Source organism: Montipora capricornis, chromosome 2 (genome assembly GCF_036669925.1).
Source record: "Montipora capricornis isolate CH-2021 chromosome 2, ASM3666992v2, whole genome shotgun sequence".
NCBI lineage: Eukaryota > Metazoa > Cnidaria > Anthozoa > Scleractinia > Acroporidae > Montipora > Montipora capricornis.
The window spans coordinates 48220718-48243217 of NC_090884.1; the positions used below are offsets into that span (position 1 = coordinate 48220718).

Below are 22500 nucleotides of genomic sequence, written 5' to 3' on the forward strand. Positions count from 1 at the left end.
TTTTTTTGCTGACGAGAAAATTTCTAAGTATACGGTAAACTTCATGTAATTGAAGTGAAAGAGGAACCGCATATTTAATGAGTTGCTTGGATGACTCGGATGATCATCTGAGATGGCTTGCACCCACTGATCTAAATTTAGATTATATGGGTATTACCCATTTAGATTGTGTAACACGGGTGCCCAAAAACACATCTGTTGCGGGCACTCGCGAGTGGTCCACTTCCTCCCGACGTCTGCGAAGGCAAGTGACATGGAAAAGCCTACCACTTCCGGCTGCCGTCCTGTCATCACAAATGTTTCATTACAGATTCCCTTTGAAACGAATTATGAATTTGATGCACCCGAAATGCAATGGCGTAAATCTCTGTATACAAACCGAGGGCATAAACTTCGTAACGCATCTCATTTTTAAGTTTCGTTCTTTGTCTGTTGTTTCCTCAACCGCTCTCGAGAGGTCATGCAAATCGTGCAGAACAACACGATTTTATTTAAAAGCAATGTATTCCCGGATTTTGTTTACTTTTTGAACTATCTTTTCTGTCATTAAAACTGAACACTCTAATCATTTTGCTTTTGTAGAAGAAAAGCCAAACATTACTTCTTTTCGAAGGCTTGACAAAATATTAGCACACTACGACACCAAGGTGACGTTAGAATGCAAAGCGTCTGGCATCCCTCGTCCTCAAGTCACTCTGCTTGTTAACGCATTGAACGCCAACAAAATAGATAGCGGTCACTCAATCATGGCTCCCTACGTCACTACTGTGACGTTCAAGTTAAAGATGACGTCAGAAGTGGAATGTCAGGTGTCAAACAGGATGGGCATCGACTTCGTAAGGACGAGAATTGAGATGAGAGGTATTTTTGCTCTTTTTCATTACGTACCGACCGTAGTTTCTGTGCGATGAAAAAATGAAGAGTAAGAAGAAGAAAAGAAATGCATCTTATTCGACAGCTACTTTGACAATGTTGTGACGAAATTCATGATCAATAACAGGACAGACGCATGAAAAACTGACATCAATTTGTTAAATTTAAAGACCTGGATTGGGTGGTCCCCTCTCTGTATTCTCGCTTTCTGTTTGCAGAATTTGAAACTACATCGATGATTGTTCTCAGGAGGTATCCGTTCTGTCTTATCATACCCTCTTTCATGCAAAAAAGCGATAATGATGACAAAACCCTGATCAGCATCTCGCATCTTTTGTTTTTCTCAGATGATAAATCAACTTATCTCAAAGCTGTTTTGAGACTAAATGACTATAAGTTTAATGCGAGCCTCAAAAATCTATTATCCGAAGAATCCAAGACACTTGCAGATTGGTTAGAAGATGGAATGAAAGATTTGTTTGGAGATGCTATCAGAGGTGCAAATGTGGTTGGTTTCAGGTATGGCCATATTTTTATTCTAAGAGCAAAATTGTCAATGTCTTGTTATTTTTGGCAATAGGGCTCTTAGTTTAAACGCCCATTTCTTGGTGTTTACAAGTCAAAACATATGCGAAGCAAACTCACTATTTGAAAAATCACAGACGTTTCGGGTGTAGAAGCCTACTTCAGTGTGAAGAAAACCGTTGAAATACGCGATCAGAAGGAAGCGCGCGGATGAATGGCGGTGCGCGCGTGTATGCATCAAGTCATTTTTAAATAAAGTTGAAATTGATGTTAAGTCCATCCGGCCGTATTTCAACGGTTTCCTTCACACTGACGAAGGGTTCTACACCCGAAAAGTCTGTGATTTTTTAAACAATTACTAATACTTTTTGATATTTATTTTATATCACTCTACTTGTTTATTCATTTTAAAGTGTCACGCATCTCCTACAAAAATTTTCACTATTTGAAAGCTCAGTTACTTGTTAATTCGCGGATATTTTACATGGCTTATATTGGAAAATCAGAAATTACGAAAAACATTGGCTGTTCTTAGCTTATTGCTACATCTCGTGCTCGTAGGAAAAAGAAGGCGGGAAAGCAGTCAAAGTCAGCAGCCATCTACTACATGTATTTGTAATGTACCTGAAGAAGGCTGGCTTGGCCAATCGAAATCATAATACATTACTAAATTATCAAATCTACGTTGTATCGGCTCTTGCCCAAAATATTAACTTTTTCAACTTGTAATTACGCCGATCAGATCAAGCCAGTTGGTCCAACGTACACTGGCAGGAATATTGTCCACGGTTGCTTGATCAAAAACTTTCTCTTCATTCAGCCAACGCTGCTCCAAGTAGCAGTTGCTGCTATCGCTAAAGGGGGGTTTAAAAATAAGGTCTCTTAGCGAAAAGGGACTGAAAAACTGCCAGGGTGTCAAAGGTCTTTCTATTGTTTAGAAAAACCAATCACGCAGCGAGTTTCAAAGTCAAAAGGGTTTGGGGCCTTGACAGGGGAACTAATTTTTAGTTGGGCTTTGTAAATTTCGGCTTAGTTGTTCCTTTTTCTTGGAGTTCCATAACAAATCGTATTCAAGCTTGTAAAGCACATGCGTGAAGTTAACATGGCTGGTTAATCCTTTATGGCGCATGCGCGAAGTTTAAGCCAAATTGCATAGACGTGGATACTTGGAATTGAATGAAAGTAAGCACGAATTTGGTGTCTAATATGCTCAAACCACATACAAATGTACTCACCGTTCGCGGTAGACCCATGCTAAATAGATGTCGAGCGTTTTCGGAACGGTTTGGCCTTGCGAACTACCAAGAGATTATCAAGGTAAGAGAGTGAATCCCCAGGAACTCTCTCCCCACATTGGTTTTGACGTTTTCGTTGTAGGGTGGTTTAAGCCAGATGACGTTGCGTTTTCTTTGTCGTTTCCCTGTCTTTGGTGCCGTTGGTCTAATGTAGTTGAGCTTGTAAACATATCCACTATCGCTCAGCGCCTTTTGATAAACGCAATGTTATCTGGTTCAACCCACCCTACAACGAAAACCTCAAAACCAATGTGGGGAGAGAGTTCCTGAAAATTATTTATAAATGCTTTCCGAAAAGCAATAAGCTGCACAAGATCTTCAACAAGAACACAATTAAGCTATCCTACAGTTGTATGCCAAACGTAAGAACAATCATCCAAGGAAATAACAAAAGAAATCTGGCAAAAGGCAGCAAAGGCAACGTCCAGAGACAATGTAATTGTCCGGGGAACACCAAGTGCCCATTACAAGGAAAATGTCTATCAAGAGACATCGTGTATCAGGCAACGGTAAAAACCAGCGAAAAGGAAGAAAAGTACGTAGGACTCACAACAACTGACTTCAAAGCAAGATACGCAAACCACAAGGCATCGTTTAAAGCAAGAGCGAAGAGCAACTCAACTGAACTGAGCAAATACATTTGGCAATTAAAGGACAGCAACACCGATTCTACGATCTCGTGGAAAATTCTCTGCCATGCCTCGCACTACACAAACGTGACAAAACGTTGTAATTAATGCATAGCTGAAAAGTATTACATCATATGCCAACCGCAATCAGCAACACTGAATAAACGCAACGAGTTAATTAGCAAACGCAGGCACAATGAAAAATTCCTATTGAAGAACGTTAAGTAAATAGAAACGTGCAACACGAACAGTCATGTATGACTCAAAGCTGTAAACTTTAATTAATGAATAAAATCACTCTTGGTTATACAATGATGAGTGCGGGACATATTAAACGTCCTGTACGAAACAGATCTGTATGGAAACCAGAGGCAAAAGTATAATCGTGTCGTAGTTATTCATTTATGTATATACATGTATATCTATTTATTCAGTATATAAATAAAAATCATGGACTTTTCTTCATGTTTTCATAAACTTAAGGAATGGAAGTGTCTTGGCAGATATTCTACTTCATACTGTAAAAGGAACAGCTGAGCTTGTCCGAGGTATTCTCGTAAAAGCTGTCAGAGACAAGAACTTTGGTGATGCTTCGCTCCGCTCGTTCGGCGAAGTAAAAGGTTTGTGATACATAAAAGCTTGTAAGAAGCCCTTTTTCTTAGGAAACACTTGTTTGCAAGGGCAGAAAATGTATCAGCTATTTACTTTATTTTTAAGATTCTTTGATAGTAGGATTGGTTTGTTTGTTGACTTAACCCACTCATCCCTGAAGCTGATACCCATTGACGAGTAAAATGGTCTGGCGTTAAACCAAGAGAAAATGAGGGGACAGAGAGGGAGGCTCAAGGCGTTGGCCGGGATATGTTATGTCCACGAAAGTTATTTTTAGACGAGTGGAAGTCTTTGTTCTAGGGGAAGTCTATCTTCTGAGACGTCCGCATGCAGTCTTGCCTCGCTCTCAGGTTCATAGCAAAAAGAGAAAATGACGGCGCACGTGGAAGGCTGATGAATATATATTTTCTTTCAAACATCGGACCGAGGTTGGCCTGCATGCGGACGTCTCGGAAGACTTCCGCTCGTCTAAAAACAACTTTCGTGGACATGACATATCCCAAGGGCTGGACCGGGAGCATCCTTCTCTGTCCCCTCATTTTCTCTTGGTTAAACTGAGTAAAATCTACAAGCCTCAGTCTCAGGACTATAAAAGGGTTTAGTATTAGATTAAGCGTACTACTCTGCTTACGCGAGTTTTCATCATTTTCGAACTTAATTCTTTTCCACTGCGTGTTTTTTGCAGCATGCCCAAGAGAATTTTTCAATGTGACTTGGGGGGCCACAATGGAAGAAGAAACCGCGACACAAGTCTGTCCAAGGGGGGCATCAGGTATAAGGGATCTTAAAAATGATGATCTCAGTACTTTTGGTTCTTCTTTAATTAAACCGTTATGAGAGAGGTTAAGTAAATTGACGTGTTTTTGAGCAACAAGAGGTAACCGGATGTGTGCCGACTGATGGTCAGAAATTTTTTCAAGTAAATCGAAACACTAGCTTAGTAGTACGAATACTAACTAAAGAGGGAAACCCCGCACTTATACCTGGACAATTTAAGTAATTGCCTCCGATAGACGCCTGAAAAATTCAGGTGGCTCCAGTGGGATTCGAACCCGTGACCTCTGCGATGCCGGTGCAATGCTTTACCCACAAAGAACTGAGCTATGAAGCCACACAGTTAGGAGCAGGTCAATTGGCTGGGCTCATTTGTTTCCGTGAGAGAACTCAATGAAAGAAATGTAGATATTGAGAGAAATGAAGATACAGAAAGAATATGTTGAAAATACTAACTCTCATCAACGTTAACATTTAAAACGACTTGCTTGTGCTTAAAGGGGCAGTGCCACGCTATTTTAGTCAAAATTCAAAACACTAAAAGACGTCTTTGCATAAAATGAATGAAGAGCAAACAATAATGCTGCAATTTTCTTGCCAATGGCCACGGAAGTCAACTTGAAAACGGGCCCTATGCTTCGAGCAGTTACGCCAGATTTGTGCGTAATCATTGTTATGTGAAGATGAATGCAACCGAAATAAGAAGTTATCCGCTTTTGTAGGCGAGTCCACAAGGAGGTGTTTAAAAAATGGCGTCTGGGGCTATCCAGATTATCGTCACTGCAGCAGTAAAGAATTTTATCAGCTGAGAGAAAAGGTTTGCTTATCACTCTAAGGTATAATAAGTGATGAATTTTTTCGACGATGGCTGCTTGGTTTTCGGATAAGACTAACGGCAGTCGAAGCTAAGACTTTCCAAACATTAGCTGGGATGCTTTACCACTGAGCTGTTTGGGACAGTTACAGCCTGTAGTACAGAAATCAACTTTTCATCATCTTCAGAAGTAATTATTGAGTGGGTGTACATTGGACATCGAAATCCAAACGGATTTCGCCCCGCGTGTTGCGCATTGAAATCTTTCGTAGAAAATGAGAATCTACTGAAAATTTGCCATAGAATACTTTTTTCGGGTTTTGCGTTCGATTTGCCAACTAAAGACTCAGAAATATTCTCACATTCACGCGCTTAATTTTTCCATACTTGTGATTATACCAACCACGTTTACAGGATTGGCTAATATGGTTCAATTTTACTTCCTTCTCCTGCATCCTTTTCCTAGAAGTAGTAGTGTATCCGTTCTGTTTTTTTTCGTGTTAAGTATTTTTAGCTTCCTTATTTGGGTATATGTTTTGGTTATTAGGTAAGCCTTTAGATCTGGCAACAAAGATCATTCATTCCTCATTCTTTTCTTTTTTCATTTACAGTATGAAAAATGATTTACACAAATAGAATATAGTACAAAAACAAACAAACATGAAGTAGGTGGAAGTAAATTAAAAGGATTTGATTTCGTCGGTATGCGGTCGCGAAAGTAGCAAAAGCTCTCTTGTTTGGCCACCTCCGAGGTCATGATACATAGTAGATTAAATTACTACAACATCTTACTAAACGATGTCGTTTGCTAAGCCAACAAGAAAATGATAGTATCGACATCCAATCGGCTACAATTGCCTAAAGTATTGAAGAAGCAAAAAATTGCCAAAGTTGAAGGCACAATTGGTCGGTGTAGTTCATCAAGGAACAAACTTGCTTTTGCTCTTTCAACGATGAATCGAATGAACAGAGGAATTCACAGGTCAAGAGAATGCTCTTAAAACGGGTTCTTACTTCCATATAAAAAATATTGACGTGATGATATGTTGTCTCCAAATGTCTGTGACAACGTGTTAGTGCGGTTGTAGCTTACACAAGATGTTATTTGATTGATTTTTTTTAGAATATTTTTTGTAAGACCCTGCTTTGAAATGTTAGCTTAATTAAAGAAGGTTCTAATGTAAAAAGGGTCTAAAAGGAAAATCTTAGCATAACACTGAGGTTCTGTGACTCTCAGTAATTGTAAGAAAATTTTACTGTATAGCTCTTGATACAGTGTTTCAATTTTTGCTAGATCAACAAGCTGTTCAACTTATCCTTGCCATCAAGCGACCAAATAACCAATGTGATTTCTGAGTTATCTGTTCTCACTACATCGAAACGATACGATGCGATGATGGCTGGAGATATCAAAATATCAACTCAGATACTCCGCGAGGTTGTTGAGTATAACAAGAAGTTTGCAAACGGCAGTGAAACTAATCGAAGAAACATTGAAGTAAGTTAAACTTTTTTTACTTTAATGAGGCTTTATTTAATAATCATTGACCAGTCAGGCAATCCCGTATGAGCTCTCCTCGATAGCATAAAATTGAATGTAATGTCGACATTATGCCGTATTCTGTTTCCTGTTTACTCATAAACAAAGCTTACGACGAGAGTAGTATATAAATTGCAGAGGGGGGGGGGTTAAAGAGAAGGGTTCCGACTGGCGGATCGATCCGCATCCTTAGTGCCTCACGTTAAACCCTAACCGGGGTCAAGGTAGGCGAATTAATTGGTTAGCGTTTGGGTCATGGATTATGTCCTAGAGTTGTGTATTAGGAATGCTTATCTATCTGTATCGTTGGGGCGTTATTGTAACAAGCAGGCCAGATGACGCTTAATTAATATCCTTTATATAGACCGAACAGGAAGCTACAGGAAACTAGCTTAGGGAGAAGAAGTGTCATATAATATTATTGCCTGGTCACTTAGATATCACGAGGATAAAGGGCTAATCCCAGATTAAATGGCGATCCACATGATCCTCCCCATCGCAAACCCCCCCCCCCCTCCCCTCCCCGTCCCCTTGTATACTACTGATATGCGGTACCTCCTTGAAGATTGGTTGGCCCGGCAAACTTAGAATACCTGGGATTAGTAGACGGGGAGAGTTTATCCTTTTTGCACAAACTATCCGGCGTTTGCCAGACGAGAAGCCCTTGAAATGCAAATTTCCTTCAACCCTTTTCGTTGTAATTTTTCCTTCTTTTCGTTTATTGTATCAATTTATATTTCTGTGCGTTTACTTTTCTCAGGACTTTCTTCAGATTGTTAGCAATCTCCTTATTTTAAACAACCTGGAAGATTTTTCACAGCTTCAAAAGGTGAGTGAACGAAATATCTCGCGCCCTTTTTACGACCTGATCATCCTTTTTTGTTGAGAACAAATCCCTACTTACAAGAACTGCGTATTTACGGACTGACTATGATGAATTGTGTCTCTGTTTAGAGTGATAGAACCGCAACTGATTTGGCTCGGATCGCAGAAGACTTTGGACTTCAAGTAGCTAATGGTCAGAGTAACTCAAGGAAACCGTTTAATCTGGTGAAGGAAAACATAGGTGAGTAACAACTTGTGCCTGTCTTTCGGGTGGCGTAAACATGTCTCTGTCTTTAAACTTTAATGCGACATATTTCGGTAAACATGATCCATTTTCAGATTTTGTGTTCGACTGGAAATATGGAGATTTAGATTTTAAGATCTAAATGCGGATTTCCGAGTGGAACACACCCAAATTATCTCTTTGCCCAGGTGAACATGTACAATTACAAAAGACTAAAATTCCAATGAATAAAGGCTGCTCTCCTGGGATGCCTTATTTAAATCTTGTTAGAACTTTTATTATTGCTGTTATTATTATTATTATCATGGTTAGTGCGCTCGACTCCTGATCGAGTGGTCCGGGTTCGGGGCCTGGCCGGGGACATTGTGTTGTGTTCTTGAGCAAGACTTTACTCTCACGGTGCCTGTCTTCACCAGGTGTATAAATCGGTACTGGTGTAATGCTGGGGGTAACCCTGCAGTGGACTAGCTTCCCATCCAGGGGGGAGTATAAATATCCTTAGTCGCTTCATGCTACGGGAACCGGAGATGAGCGCCGGCCTGATGGGCCTTCTGGCTCGTAAGCAGTGACTTTACTTTACCTTTATTATGGTACAACCGCGATTCTCTCTAACCCCTAACCCTAAACATAACAAACAATCGTATCAGTTCTGTCACCAGAAAAAGGTTAAATCATCGGACGATTTGTTTGAGCCCAGGCTTCAGGCTTAACTGTGACGGGCACTTCCTCTTAGAATTCAAATTACATAAATGAAGTTGAAATACACGAAATTTCATTTATTCCCTATGACGGGATATAATACGAACTTGCAAGTCACCAACTGACTGATGGCTCTTTAGCTCAGATGGTAGAATAGATGCAGCGCTGTCGCGTGGTCGTGGGTTCTAGTCCTGTTCAAGCCTGGAATGTTTCGGGTGACATAAAACGTCTTGTATCTTGAAAAGGGAAACGTTTCAAGTCATGAAACTTTGTGATAGGTTTCAGTGTTTTCTCTGATAACGAAAACATGTTAACAGATCAGTTTTTCAGGATAAGTGGATCGTAGTTTTTCAAATTGCTTTTCGGGCCCGAAAAGTTTACGGGACGTTCGAGAAACGGGCCAGTTTCTCTACTCGAGTCCGTCTCTCGGAAGTCCCGATAACGTTTTGGATCCGAAAAGCCATTTACGAAACTGACTTCCGCTTGTTTTCATAAGCTGGTCTTTGAACACGTTTTCAAGTTAACAATAAGCAAAATGATGTGAAGTTTGTTGACTTGAAATCTCTCCGTTCTTAAGAAATCTTAAGATATAGAGGAAATTGTGACACGCGAAAACGGCCCAAAAAGTTTCGGGACTTTCCAAAAAAGGACCCGAAAAGCAATTGGCAAAACTAAAATCTGCTTATTCTGAAATATGGAAAAAAACCAAAACAATTTCAAAGTCTCGTGACCTAAAACTTTTTCTTTCTGAAGATAGAAAGCGTTTTATGTCAACCGAAATACGCCCGAAAAGTTTCGGGATTTTTAAGAAACGCTTTCTCCCCCCACCTCTTTCACCGACGGAACAAACACGGCTCTTGCAACGCCATTTGAAAAGCGACAGTACGTTTCAAACGGACTTAATTAAAAAGTCTCGGGTACAGTACTAATCATGTTGCTTATAACTCGATCTTGAACATCAGGGAGCATTTCATCTGTTACCTCGGTGTTGATCTGAGTTGCTTAACAAATCATTATCCCATTTCTTTTTATTAGCAATGGAAGCAAAACGTGTTCCTAAAGACATCAAAGGCCCAGTAACATTCCCTAATTATTCCGATGGTCCTCTTTCAACGCTAGCGTGGACGAACGATGGAAAGCAGTCCATCACCTTACCAAAGGCCTTATTCAAGATGACTCAAAATCAATTTACAAACGGTAATAATATATTTTATGTACTTATTCTATATTGACACCTAAATGGTTAAGAAGACTGAAACCTTCTTTATGCAAAACACTAGTCTTATTTAAGTTTCCAAAAGGAAAAAAATGTGGGGTTTTCAAGGCGCGGGGTCACTTAAGACACTAATCATCCTTTTTGGTATTTCTTTGCTCGTTCTCGTTCCCTCGTCTGCACTATCTGAGAGCCTGGAACAGGCTACTTTTTCGGAGGGTGACGATTTTTAATATAAACTCTGAATTTGCACTGCCCTCTCTAGGCCTGGTAAATGCTTACGCTAAAACGAAGACGGCGGCTAGGAGGACGTCAATCCAAAATACAAGTTCACATGCACCATTTTTGTTATAAGAAATATTGTCCCAAGTTGTTCCGAATTCAAAATGTGCCTTGATTGGCTGCAAATCACGCAGAATGGGAGTTAAAATGTGGAGAAAGCATCGAAAACCGGCAGCTCTGCGTAATCATGTTATCCACCGGACTTCAAATTCAGTCATTTCCCGTTGTTCTTTCGTGGAGGGTGGAAAGGTACTTGAAATGTACTTGCGCAGCGGGGTGAGCTTTTGGTTTCCCCCGCGGCATTCGCGTTGCTGTCGAGGTAGTTATTAGTATTTAAATGTCGTTCTCTTTTCGGTAATATATTTTTCCACCTTTTCGCAGTACATGATACTTTGTTCTTAGGTGAATCTTTCATCTCCCCTAAGAACGCCCGCCGTGGACCCTGCCAAATTCCGGGAAGATTATTTTCCTCCATTTTGCCCCATTTGTTCTTGTTAGCTTTTCAGAGGGAAAAAAGGGAAAAACGTGTTTTTTTTTTATTTTTTCAGGAACGAAATTGGCAAGCTTTCTGTTCAGAACATTAACTTCTTTTTTACAACAAGAGAGGTAAGCTACAGTGCGACATTACTCCTCCAGTGAGTAAACAAATCAGTGCCCCAGTTGCAGTTTTCGCTTTATTGGGAGGCTTTATTTCATTGCCCTCTCGATCTTACATTTATTTGCTCACTGGAAAGCAGATGAGAAGATAACGTAGGTTTGATTGCTTCAGTATACTTCGCGGAAAAAACGACTTAACGGCTAATTTGTCTAGTGCACAGATTTATGATTTTTAGTGCGTTTCACCAAATCAAGCATCAGGGACCTGAGCACCAATAAGAGATTAATTATGACTACAAAGTGGATCTGAAAATTGCTACTTGTCCTGTGATCTCGCACTTGAAGTGAATCTTCTACCTGGCTGTTTAATCTTCTCAAATATTTAGCGCCAGTTCACAAGAAACCCTACCTGATGCAATTATATATATATTCATTTCCTCAGCACGGATGATGGAAACATTGGCGATCATTATCGAGTGGTGTCGGGTATTATTTCCAGCTCTGTGCAACCACCTCCCGGAAAATTAGCTGAGCCAGTTGTGATCGAGTTCAGCGGTATTGAGGAACTTCTTGAATCCATGGTAATCGATTAAATTCTTCGTATAAATAAGAGGAAAGTGGTCATATTGGTAAATTACACTATGCTATCTTGTAAGCGGGGCCTTGCCTAAAGCCAGGTCTCCCTCACCCTACCAAACTTTTTGTGTAAGTTGCCACAACGACATGTTAGGAGCTAAAATTTATGACTGGAACTAAAATCATGGCTTCATATGAAGCGTGGATAGTATCAAATCAATGAATGACAGGGCTTGTGCTTTCCTGGACAATTTGTATCGGGTATGTCCAGCACTTACCAAAGCCCCCTTAAATTTATGGCTGCAAATGCTCACATAGCCTCATGGACCATAAGCCTCTTTAAGATATCATTACCAAGATGGCCTCATTTGCTGGTGAGAACAGGACAGACCACAACACCGGGATCTTCGAGGCCTACTCGTGCCAAGCTGGCGTGAGGTATGCGCCTGTTCTTCAAAAAAGACGCCACAAACTGATTTGCATTGCAAAAATTCTTCCAAACTGGAATGTAAGACAGTTAGTGACGTCATTTCGGGAATAGACCCAGGCCTCTCACTATCTCGGCAGTGGGATAAGCGACTGCCAATTTTGTGAAGTTTACGCAACTCGAGCTCGTGTAGCCTTTTAGAGCCGAAATAGCAAGCAGTTGATGTAAAATACATGTTTTGTGGGGCTGAAATTTTACTTTTCCGGAATAAAGAATTTTGAATTCAAAGGCACGCAAAGAGTTTATTGGACAATGGTTGATAGATGGAGTCTATGGACGATTTTTTATTCCTTGTTCGAAAATTTAAGATATCTTCTTTTAGTATCACCCAACTAGCGGACAAATGCAAATCCTGCATTTGATTGGCTACGCTACTAGAGGACTATTAGTAATAGCCCTCGAGTAGCGAAAAGCGTGACGCTTTCTTTCGTTTTATTCCCAAAAAATTATTTCTTCAATTCGCATTTGCTAACTTTATTATTGCCTTTTCTGTCCGACTAGTTTGGTGATACTAAAACAATTAGACCCTTCGCCCTCAAGGGCCACGGGCCAATAGCCCATGAGGCGAAGCCGAATGGGCTATTGACCCGTAGCTGTTGCGGGCTACGGGTCTAATTGTTAAATAGAAGCCTGAAACATACCCAGCATTAATAATTGCGGTAAGTGAGAAGAAATTTATTCTCTTGTTTCGTTTTATTTAATATATGTTCTTTCGTGGCAAAAAAAAAAACGCCCAGTCCGAACATGTACTGCTAATTAGCTCATCTCGTGGAGCAATCTACCGGTATTGCAGAGGCGGGTGTTGAGCAGGAAGTACGAGGCTCACTGATTCTTCCCGATTGATTTCATCTGTTTCTCTCGCAGGGTACAGAAAGCTCTTTGAAATGCGTTTACTGGGATTATACCTTGTGAGTAGAAGTGTACTGGATGTATCATTAAGGAGCTTTAGCATGAAAAACAACGTTACATGAATACTTTTCCAAGTTCAAGTGCTCAGCATGTAAAATGTTAACCAACTTTACAAGACTGGAGGGTGCGTCTTTCAAGGGAAAATTGCAAATATATCGTTAAGTGCTGACGTTCTCATAACCTTATCTCGCTAGGCAGCGTCATAAAAAACAAAAACAAAATTGATTTGACTTGATTTACAGTCTCCTTAATTAGTAGAGCACGAAGTCTATACATTTAGTTATTAAACAGTCGAAAATTGGAACATTTTAAAGAACTATCAAGCCAAACCATCGACATGATTCTCCACGGGAGAGCTACAGCTCTTTTGATGGGTACCAGAGATTTTGTGTCTGCGTGTGTGGGGTAACCGCAAGAAATAGATGCACAGAAAGTTCTCTTCCGCCTAGGCTATTTCAAGCTCGTCTAATAACAGAATGGCTTTTAATTCTCAGAAACTCTGTGGGTGGTGGTTGGTCCACTAAAGGCTGTCGACGTTCAAGATATGTTGATGAAACTGTTACGTGCGAGTGCGATCACTTGACAAACTTTGCAGTTTTGTTGGACACTTCTGGCATATCCTCTGTAAGTAAGCATGGCTTGCAAAGTGCAGCTAAAAGCCTAACTTTTTGGCTCTTTTGCGCAATTCATTGTATTTTGGACATGTAAGAAAACACTTTCTCGAATTTTAAATCAACTGAACTAGAAAACTCAGTGTGTCGAAGTTTACCACTCTTCCACAAAAAGATGAAGCTGTTAAAAGAATTTCAATAAATTCGGAAGTTTTTATTATAATACATCCTCCGTTCGAAGCAACAACGGTATATATGACACATCCTAAATGCTTCGGGGATCCGAGAAATGCGATTTTCTCAATATCAGATACGACAAAGGACTCTGGGTAATCAGCGCTTGGCAGCTTTCCTTACTCGCGCACCAAATTTGTTCCCATGGCTTTTTCGCAGCCCGCCAAAAAGCCCTGGAAACGTGGTTCACACACACAGAGCCCCTTTCGGTCTTCGTGCGTACTAACTTTCTAATTCTCTCTCGGTGTCCGAATTTCATCTTGTTATTACTGTTACTGACAATACTTTTTCATTTTTCACTCTAGCAACACCCTGGACACAGTGAAACGCTGAATTACATCACACTTGTAGGGTGTTCGATGTCGCTTTTCGGAATTTTCATTACCCTCATGGTTCACTATCTTTTCTGGAGGTTAGCACCATTAGAATATCTCTACGAATATGCGTTATTGTCAAAGGAGGGAGGGGTCCCTGTCATAGCTGAGAAAAACCAGGCTCATCAATTTTGTGGTTTTCTAGTCGCTAGAAAATCCAACTTCAAATTTATTTTTTTCGTGCACTCTTTGCAATATTTACTGATTAGCAATATATAGCTTATATAAAAAATGAAAGTGAAAAAAAACCATAGCATCGCCAAAGAAGATGTTGAGTGTGCACAGTCTTCAATCCATCAATCAATCCATCCATCAAACAATCAATCAATCAATCAATCAATCACTTTATTAACGTTTCAAAGCATCTAGCGTACCAGAAGTAGTATACTGACCGATGACACGTCTAGAGTACACAATACTAGCCATTGCGTTTCATGCAACAGTTCAAAGTTGGCGCAGTGGTGAGAGCACTCGCCTCCCACCAATGTGGCCAAGGTTCGATTCCCGGAGTCGATGCCATAAGTGTGGATTGAGTTTGTGTTCGCTCTCTTCTTCTTCTTCTTCTTCTTCTTATTATTATTATTATTATTATTATTATTATTATTATTATTATTATTATTATTATTATTTTAATTACAAGTTCACAATGCTTTCAAAGACGAAGTCCTCATTCATTTATGATTGCATTGATACGGTTGCACGTTATCTGATCAATTATAATAGCCAACTTGTTATTAAGAAATGCGGATTTGTCATATGACCTCTAATAGTTAATGAATTTGGAAAACGGAACAATGGAAATTCGTAAGGCGGAATGACTTTTATGAATATTCGTCAACTAATTTCTAGTATGCAGAAGGTCACCCTGCGAGCAGAACCTCTCTAAAACTCACCATTGGGCGAGCAAGAGAGCCTCTGCAGAAGTCGTGTCAAGTCTTTTAAGTCGCCGCAGCCCAAGTTTCTGGGCTAGTCACTCCGGTAAAACCGGTTGAGGCATCGCGCGCATTATAAGTTTGACAAGGCTAAGGCCATCAGCTTGGCCTGGGTTTGAAACTGTTTCCAGGCAATAGATTGCGCATACTCAATAAGACTTAACACGATTTCTGAAGAGTCCTTTCTCTCTCGTCTAGTTAAGAAAGGCTCTGCTGGTAGGGTGGCAGAAGGTACTCATTCTGAACAAGCATTCCTTTGAAATAATTTTGTACAAATTCTAAGTTGTCGAATGTCTACGAGGCCTTTTTCCAAACAAACATTTCTTTGAATACTGAAAAGGCAACCAAAGCTAAGGTGGAAACAGTTTGCATAAAAGTTGAGAGAATGTCTTGTTTGGAATTACTTATGCAAAGGGATATGTTATCTTTTCCTAGAAATTTGAAGTCTCCGAAGACAACGATACACGTCAACTTTTGTTTTGCTTTGCTGGCTGCCAATATTTTTCTCCTGATTGGCTCACGTGCAAGGGAAATTAAGGTAAACGCCTCAGTTGCTCCTCAGTAACCACGCAAGCATAAGCAAGGCGCTCAAACTCAACAACCTTATTTCAAAATGGCCGTCAATGCAGTATTCATTTGTTTGCTTGTAAATAGTATCAATATTCAGCTTGACAGCGAGGCAGAGAGGACAGAAACAAACACGTTGGAATGAATGTGTCAATTATCGACATGTCATCCACTTTTCTTTGTCTTTGTTCTCTAAACTTCTCTTTCAAGCTGAATTTTAAAGCATGGAAAGTGGCCTATTGCCTCTTGTTGCCTCGTTCTTTTAATTGAAATTCAAAAGGATATTTAATCTTGAACGAGGCAACAAGTTCTAATTTGCAAAAAAAAAAAAACAAAAAAAGAAGAGTACTAAAGTTGTATAGAGTCTTTATCGTTAGTACTTCTTTTGAAGACAAAAGTCGACTATAATTTTTGTTTGTATTTTTGTTTTTCACTTAACAAATTCGAATTATGGATAAACATTAAAGAATAAAGTCAAGCGTAATGGTTTTAATAATGTACGTGAAAAAATTTCAACGCGTTGATTGGCTGAAAGCACGTCAATTAATCCCAAACGGAAGTGCAGAAAAGTGAAATTAGTGTAGAAAGTTGAAGTTAGTGCAATAAAGGTAAAATTTTTGCATCGATAACCGATCAAATGCGAGCCCTGGCATAATATGACCTAGAAATAAATCGTTTTTCAAGTTTTATCCACTTCCGAGACGTCTTACAGCATTTTGAATTTCCGAATAGTGACCTTCATGACACCATGATACAAAGCTATTTGGTTGGAAAAAAAGTGTCTATCTCTATGAATCTCAGCAGTTTGAGCCTTTCAAGTACATTAGGAGATGTGTTTATACACATGTTTTTCTTTGATTACCGGCCACCATACTGGTAAATCACATGGTGTCTCCATACAAAACTCTACAAAATTGCGCGAAATGCTTCGACTAATAACTCAGAAACGATGTACCGCACGTACCCGAGAATTGGAGAGGTGGTTAAAAGACCTGTTTCCTACAACATTCCAAGTTCTTGGGCTTTTTCATTGAACGATTTCGGAATTTTTTTTTTTTTTTTTTTGCGTGGCGGTAAAACTATCTATTATAGAGCGTTTTCACTTACGTGACCAGCAGCCATATTGGATTACTGAAAGAAAAGAAAGTATTTGCATAAAAATAGAGTTCAATTTCCGGAGGGTTAGTTTGGTAAACCACCGCGGCTGCTATTTCTTTGTTTTGGAACAGCAAGATGGCTGCGGTGACGTTTGAGGATTTGCGCATAACCACAATTTCTTGTGCCTTTGACAACAACCCCATGCGTTCTGAAGAAAAATGTGTTCTTCTCCCGATCATTCGATCGCTTTAGGAAAGGAAAGGAAAGGAAAGGACAGGAAAGGAACTTTATTTAAGTGTCAAGTTGTTCTGGCGCTGGAGCACTAATCTGGGACACTGTAAACCGCAAGTAACAATCAACTTAAATCAAGTCAAATGTTGGTTTTTACTCACTCACTGCGGCAGCATTTAACATCTACGGTGTTATACTTAACGCGTGTGGGTTCGAAGCCCTTTGACTAAGCCACCTGGATATTTCAGGTTCTATAAAAGGCAATTGCTGAAATTTTCCAGATCGATAAGCGCGAGGATCACTTTTCCTTTTGGTGAATAGTTTTGTACAGATATCGTCCGATTGTGTTCCGGCCGGGTACATTTTTATGTGGTTCATAAAATTGAAGAAGCCAACTTCCTTCAAAACGCAAAAGTAATGTACTTTCGGGAAGCACTTTTCGTTTAAATGCGTGGATTCCATTCACTCTTTTATTTGCCTTAAACAGGAACCCATGACCCGGAGCCTACAACTTTACTGTGTTCGTGTAACGGCGTTTTCACAGACCGACTTCTTTTTAGATTGAATTTCCCGCGAATGAGACTCCCACAGGAGCCCGATGACCAATTACAAGAAATAAAGCTGGCGTCATAGGGTCACCGAACCGGAACTGCCTTTGGTTTTTTACTTAATTCGCGGGAAGGGCTAGTCTAAATACAAACCTACTTGTGAAAACGCCGTTTCACAGACGCTGTATGGAAGTTGCGCGCTCCAGATGGGTTCCTGCCTTAAACTGATGTTTTATTCTGTTTGATTTTCTGTACATAGGTACTTTGCACTGTTATCTCCATCTTTCTTCACTACTTTTTCTTGAGCGCCGTATTTTGGATGCTTGCTGAAGGCTTACAGATATACTACGCCATAGTTCAAGTTTTTAGCGGAGAGTGGCGGTGGAAATATTTCTACATTCTTGGTTGGGGTAAGGTTGATTTGCATGATGATTTAAAGCCAGGCAGTTGACTCACCGATAAAAAGAATCGTTAAAATAATTCAGGGTACATAAAATGAATTATTCGGACAAACAGAATAGATCCTTCGTCGCTAAAATGGCCTAAATTTTCCGACTACCTGATTCTAATAGCTAATTATCAGCTATCTGAAAAATAAGAGCTGTTTGAGCCCTGTTACATCATCTTTCCAATGGGTTCCATGATATAGCAGTGTGATCACGTGTTCAAATTTCGTTTATCTGATTGGTTGCATTGTAAATCTTCTCTGACAACAAGAAAGTTTTTCCCGACAATGCTCCGATTACTGTCGTTTAATATACATTGTGTTTTTTGCAGCTGGGCCCTTAGTTATTGTGGTTCCATGCTTGTGTATCACAAGAACAGAGGGATATGGAGAGGATAAAACGTAAGAGAATTAAGTTTTTAAAAGTAAGCGAATAACGGGGCTGCGTCACGTTCATCATGATATAGAATTCCTTTATTCATTAATGTAAAATTATGCTTTTACCACTATTGCTTGTATTCTCGCGATCTGATTGGCTTATCTGCCGTTGTCTATAAGAGTATCGCGTCAACTTTCCCTTGTTGTAATTGCCAATCAGAAGCGCTCGTTTTGAAAAATAAATCAATCAGATTGCGAGGAAGTTATAGACAACGCTTGCTCTTTTTTTATGTCACGATCTTGCACGCGCATTGAAATAAACATTTTCTTGGACGTTGAATATTGTGGTAAAAAAAAATTGATTAAGTCCACAACATCTTAACCACTGTGATGACGAATACTGTTGTCGATAAGAGTACTGACAACGCTGAACCGCATTTTAATTTTAATCACAAGCAAAATGAATTGGACAAAAAAAAACATCACCCGGGCAGAATCTTCAGGCCGACTTCAAGATTACCCAAATACAATCAGTTGAATGTCTTTGGCTTTGCTGTATTTCTTTGATGTTGTTCTACACTTGTTAGTGGTTATTGAAATGCCCCATTGTATTTTTTTGGCAGGCATTTTGCTCGTCATGAAAATTTCATATAACGGCATGACATAACAAAATTTACGTTAATAGCGCGTGCTAGTACATAACCATTTGTCATTTAGCCATCTTGATGATTTCAGCTAGAGAAAGATTGTCATTTGTTGCTCTTCTTTGTCCCCATTAATGTTTTCTTTCCTTCTTATTCTCAGATGCTGGTTATCATTTCATTCTGGTCTCATCTGGGCGTTTATTGGACCTTCTCTCACAGTCTTATTGGTAGGTTTATGCAAGATGGTCATGATTAAAGACATAAGTGACCCTTATCATCAGGCGCCAAACCTGAGGATATCACGTGACCACGGTCTTGCAGTCGCGTTTACAGTTTGCAAATTTTCGTCCCAAGAGTCCGCTTTTCTTTTGGTCAGCAGCAAGAACACCGACTCTGGCCGCAGCCAAGAAGGCGCGCGTTAGCGGTAATGTTGTAATGTGATAACAGTTGACGACCGGTATTGTTTCAAATTTTCTTACAAAAAGTGGTCTCATTCGTACATTAGTGGACAAGGCCTTCAAAATCAACAACTCTTGGAGCGGCTTTCACACCGACATCCAACAATTAACATCTATTCTTATGAAAAATTGTTTCCCCTGTAACATTATACAAAGAGTAGTTAATCAATACCTTCATAAGGTCCACAACACCTCAGTTGATGCATCCCGGCAGGACCATTCTGAGGGAACGACCAAACGGTTTTTCAAATTACCTTGTATTGGACCCTTTTCCCTTTTAGCGCAACGTAAAATCAAATTTATCGTCATGAAATATTGTAAGGATTTAGAGATTAGGTTAGCCTTCACTTCCTATAAGTTAAGTAACATGTTTAGAGTGAAGGATTCGATTCCCAATGCGCTCCTTTCCCAGGTGGTTTACAAATTTACATGTGCAGGATGTCGTACCTGTTATGTCGGTGAAACCACTAGACATTTTGGCACCAGGGTTCGTGAGCACTTGTTCTCGGATCTATGAACATCTTCAGGTTTCTGAGTCGTGTAAGAATCTATGATCTTTCAATTGTTTTTCCATCTTAGACTCGGCTCTTACTAATTTCCAACTTAAGATCAAAGAAGCCCTTCATAAACATCCTTCAACTGAAGATGGATACTGAGTATCTGAAATATGTCTTGCAAATTTAAAAGTTGTGTTTTTTTTTAATGTTTGACATCCGACTGACCCAAAATAAGGAAACGCATAAAAAAAAGTTGACGTCTTAACTTGGGTGCATCTGCATGCCAGCTTCTCCGATTGGGATCACCACCTTATCGTGGTGGGGCAGTTTGTGTGTCTCGATGACCCCTAGAGCTATGTCGGCGGGAGTCTTGAACTCCTGGTAGGGTCACCCATGCCGAACAGGTCAAAGGGTAGAGACCAGACAAAGAGTGATCCCCTGGTCCTCTAGGTTCGGGGTTGGGCGCAAGGCTAACGACGCTGCCCCTTAAAAAAACTTACTGTTACAGAAACCGGAAACGTAGACAATGTCACAATGCAATCTGGGGGTGTTGCTGCTGGGACCACCATGACGCTCTTGGGTCAAAGCCGGCAGGAAGCCCAAAGGCCGATAGGCCCCATAGTAGCCCCCAAGAAACAGACGACCATTGGATGCTGGAATTTGAGGACTATGGCGGAGGCAAGAAGGGCAGCACAAGTGGGCAAGGAAATGGCGGCCTATGGAGTTGAAATATTAGGGTTAAGCGAGACCAGATGGAGGGGGATGGGATCAGTGACACTAGGGAGTGGTGAGAAAGTGGTGTATGTGGGAGATGACGGAGCGAGACAAGGAGGAGTAGCAATCATGATGAGTGCAAGGACCAAGAGAGCCTTGATGGAGTGGACGCCGATAAGCAAGAGAATCGTCAAGGCACGATTCTACTCAAAATATAGAAAGCTGATGGTGATACAAGCGTATGCACCAACGAATGAAGCGATAGACGAGGAAAAGGATGAATTCTACAACCAGCTACAGGATTCTATCTCAAGCTGCAGTAGACACGACATGATTGTAGTGATGGGGGATCTGAACGCCAAGGTTGGAAGCAACAATGCTGACAGGGAGGAAGTAATGGGGAAGTTTGGTGTTGGAGTTATGAACGACAACGGGGAAAGGCTATGTGATTTCTGTAATGTGAATGGGTTAGTCATAACTGGAACAATATTCCCGCACAAAGAGATACATAAACTGACCTGGAGATCACTATACGGGAAGACAGTAAATCAGATTGACCATGTTATGGTGAATGGACGCACGAGAACATCGATCATGGACACACGGGTGATGAGGGGAGCAGATGTATACAGTGACCACTACCTTCTGAGAACCAGAATAAGGTTGAAGTTGGCTCGGGTAGAGAGGGGGAAGATGGCAAGGGTAAGGTTTGATATACGTAAGCTACAAAGTGAAGAGATCAGGAAGAGATACAACATTGAGGTGAATAACAGGTTTGACGTGCTAGGAGATATAGAAGATCCGAGGAAGAGCACGATAAGCTTTTAGAGGCGTACAGAGGTGCCGCAGAGAAAGTTATCGGGAGGTCAAATAAGCAGAGCAAGTCATGGATAGGAGACAAGACTTGGAAAAAAGTCAAGGAGAGGAAAGACGTAAAACTTAAAATGGAAGGTGCTAGATCAGAGCGATTAAAGCAGAGATGGAGGGAGGAGTATAAGGTGAAAGACAAGGAAGTGAAACAGAGTGCGAGGGAGGATAAAAGGAATTGGTTGGAGGAGAAGGCTGCAGCAGCGGAAAAGGCTGCTGAGAATGGTAGAAATAGGGAGCTCTACAACATGACCAAGGCAATAGTAGGGGAACGGAAGAGACGGGAAGTAGGCGTGAGAAACAAGCAAGGAGAGCTTAAGACAGAAGCGCGAGAAAAACTGCAGAGATGGGTAGAGCACTTTAGTGAAAATCCAGTTGAAGAGTATAGTAGAGAAGAAACAGGCGAGACCGAGGAAATTGACCTTGGAAGATGGAGGGTACAAGAGGTTAAGAACGCATTAAAGAATACGAAGGCGGGAAAAGCAGCAGGGGTAGATGAAGTGGGTCCGAACTTACTAAGAGCTGACATGGAAGGCACGGCAAGTAGACTGGCTAAATGTTATAATAGGCTTTGGGAGGTTGAGAGGTGGCCGAAGGTATGGAAGAAGGAACTTATTGTTAAGATATTCAAGAAGGGTGACTTGCGCGATTGTAACAACTGGAGAGGGGTGACTTTACTACCCATCATTAGTAAGGTATTCTGTAGGATGATGCTAGAGAGGATTAGGATAGGTGTAGACAAGAAGCTTCGAAATCAACAGACTGGGTTCAGAGTAAAGAGAAGCACAACTGAACAGATCTTTGTATTGAGAAACATCTTAGAGCAGGCAAATGAGTGGAGGGTAGGCCTATACATACACTTTGTGGGCTTTGAGAAAGCCTTTGATTCGATACACAGAGAAAGCTTATGGAATATCTTGGGGAGTTATGGCATACCAAGCAAGATGGTGAGAGTGATTGCAGACGTTTATGAGGGCTTCGGGTGCGCAGTCATTGATGGAAGTGAAA

At 40.5% G+C, this 22500-nt stretch overlaps 1 protein-coding gene and 1 pseudogene across 1 annotated transcript in view; both read left to right on the forward strand.

The window, feature by feature from the left end:
• LOC138024798 (adhesion G protein-coupled receptor L3-like) overlaps positions 1–22500 on the forward strand; it is a 52309-nt gene that overhangs the window by 11038 nt on the left and 18771 nt on the right. The window contains exons 7-24 of the mRNA XM_068871979.1: positions 583–861; positions 1221–1392; positions 3806–3942; positions 4620–4706; positions 5431–5525; positions 6817–7020; positions 7823–7891; positions 8017–8128; positions 9866–10027; positions 10874–10931; positions 11365–11503; positions 12850–12893; positions 13389–13518; positions 14045–14151; positions 15481–15583; positions 17749–17899; positions 18267–18336; positions 19117–19183. Coding sequence (XP_068728080.1) covers positions 583–861; positions 1221–1392; positions 3806–3942; positions 4620–4706; positions 5431–5525; positions 6817–7020; positions 7823–7891; positions 8017–8128; positions 9866–10027; positions 10874–10931; positions 11365–11503; positions 12850–12893; positions 13389–13518; positions 14045–14151; positions 15481–15583; positions 17749–17899; positions 18267–18336; positions 19117–19183 — 2186 coding nt within the window. The remainder of the gene's footprint in view (positions 1–582; positions 862–1220; positions 1393–3805; positions 3943–4619; positions 4707–5430; positions 5526–6816; positions 7021–7822; positions 7892–8016; positions 8129–9865; positions 10028–10873; positions 10932–11364; positions 11504–12849; positions 12894–13388; positions 13519–14044; positions 14152–15480; positions 15584–17748; positions 17900–18266; positions 18337–19116; positions 19184–22500) is intronic.
• Positions 20581–22500, forward strand: part of LOC138038070 (craniofacial development protein 2-like) — a 3025-nt pseudogene continuing 1105 nt past the window's right edge.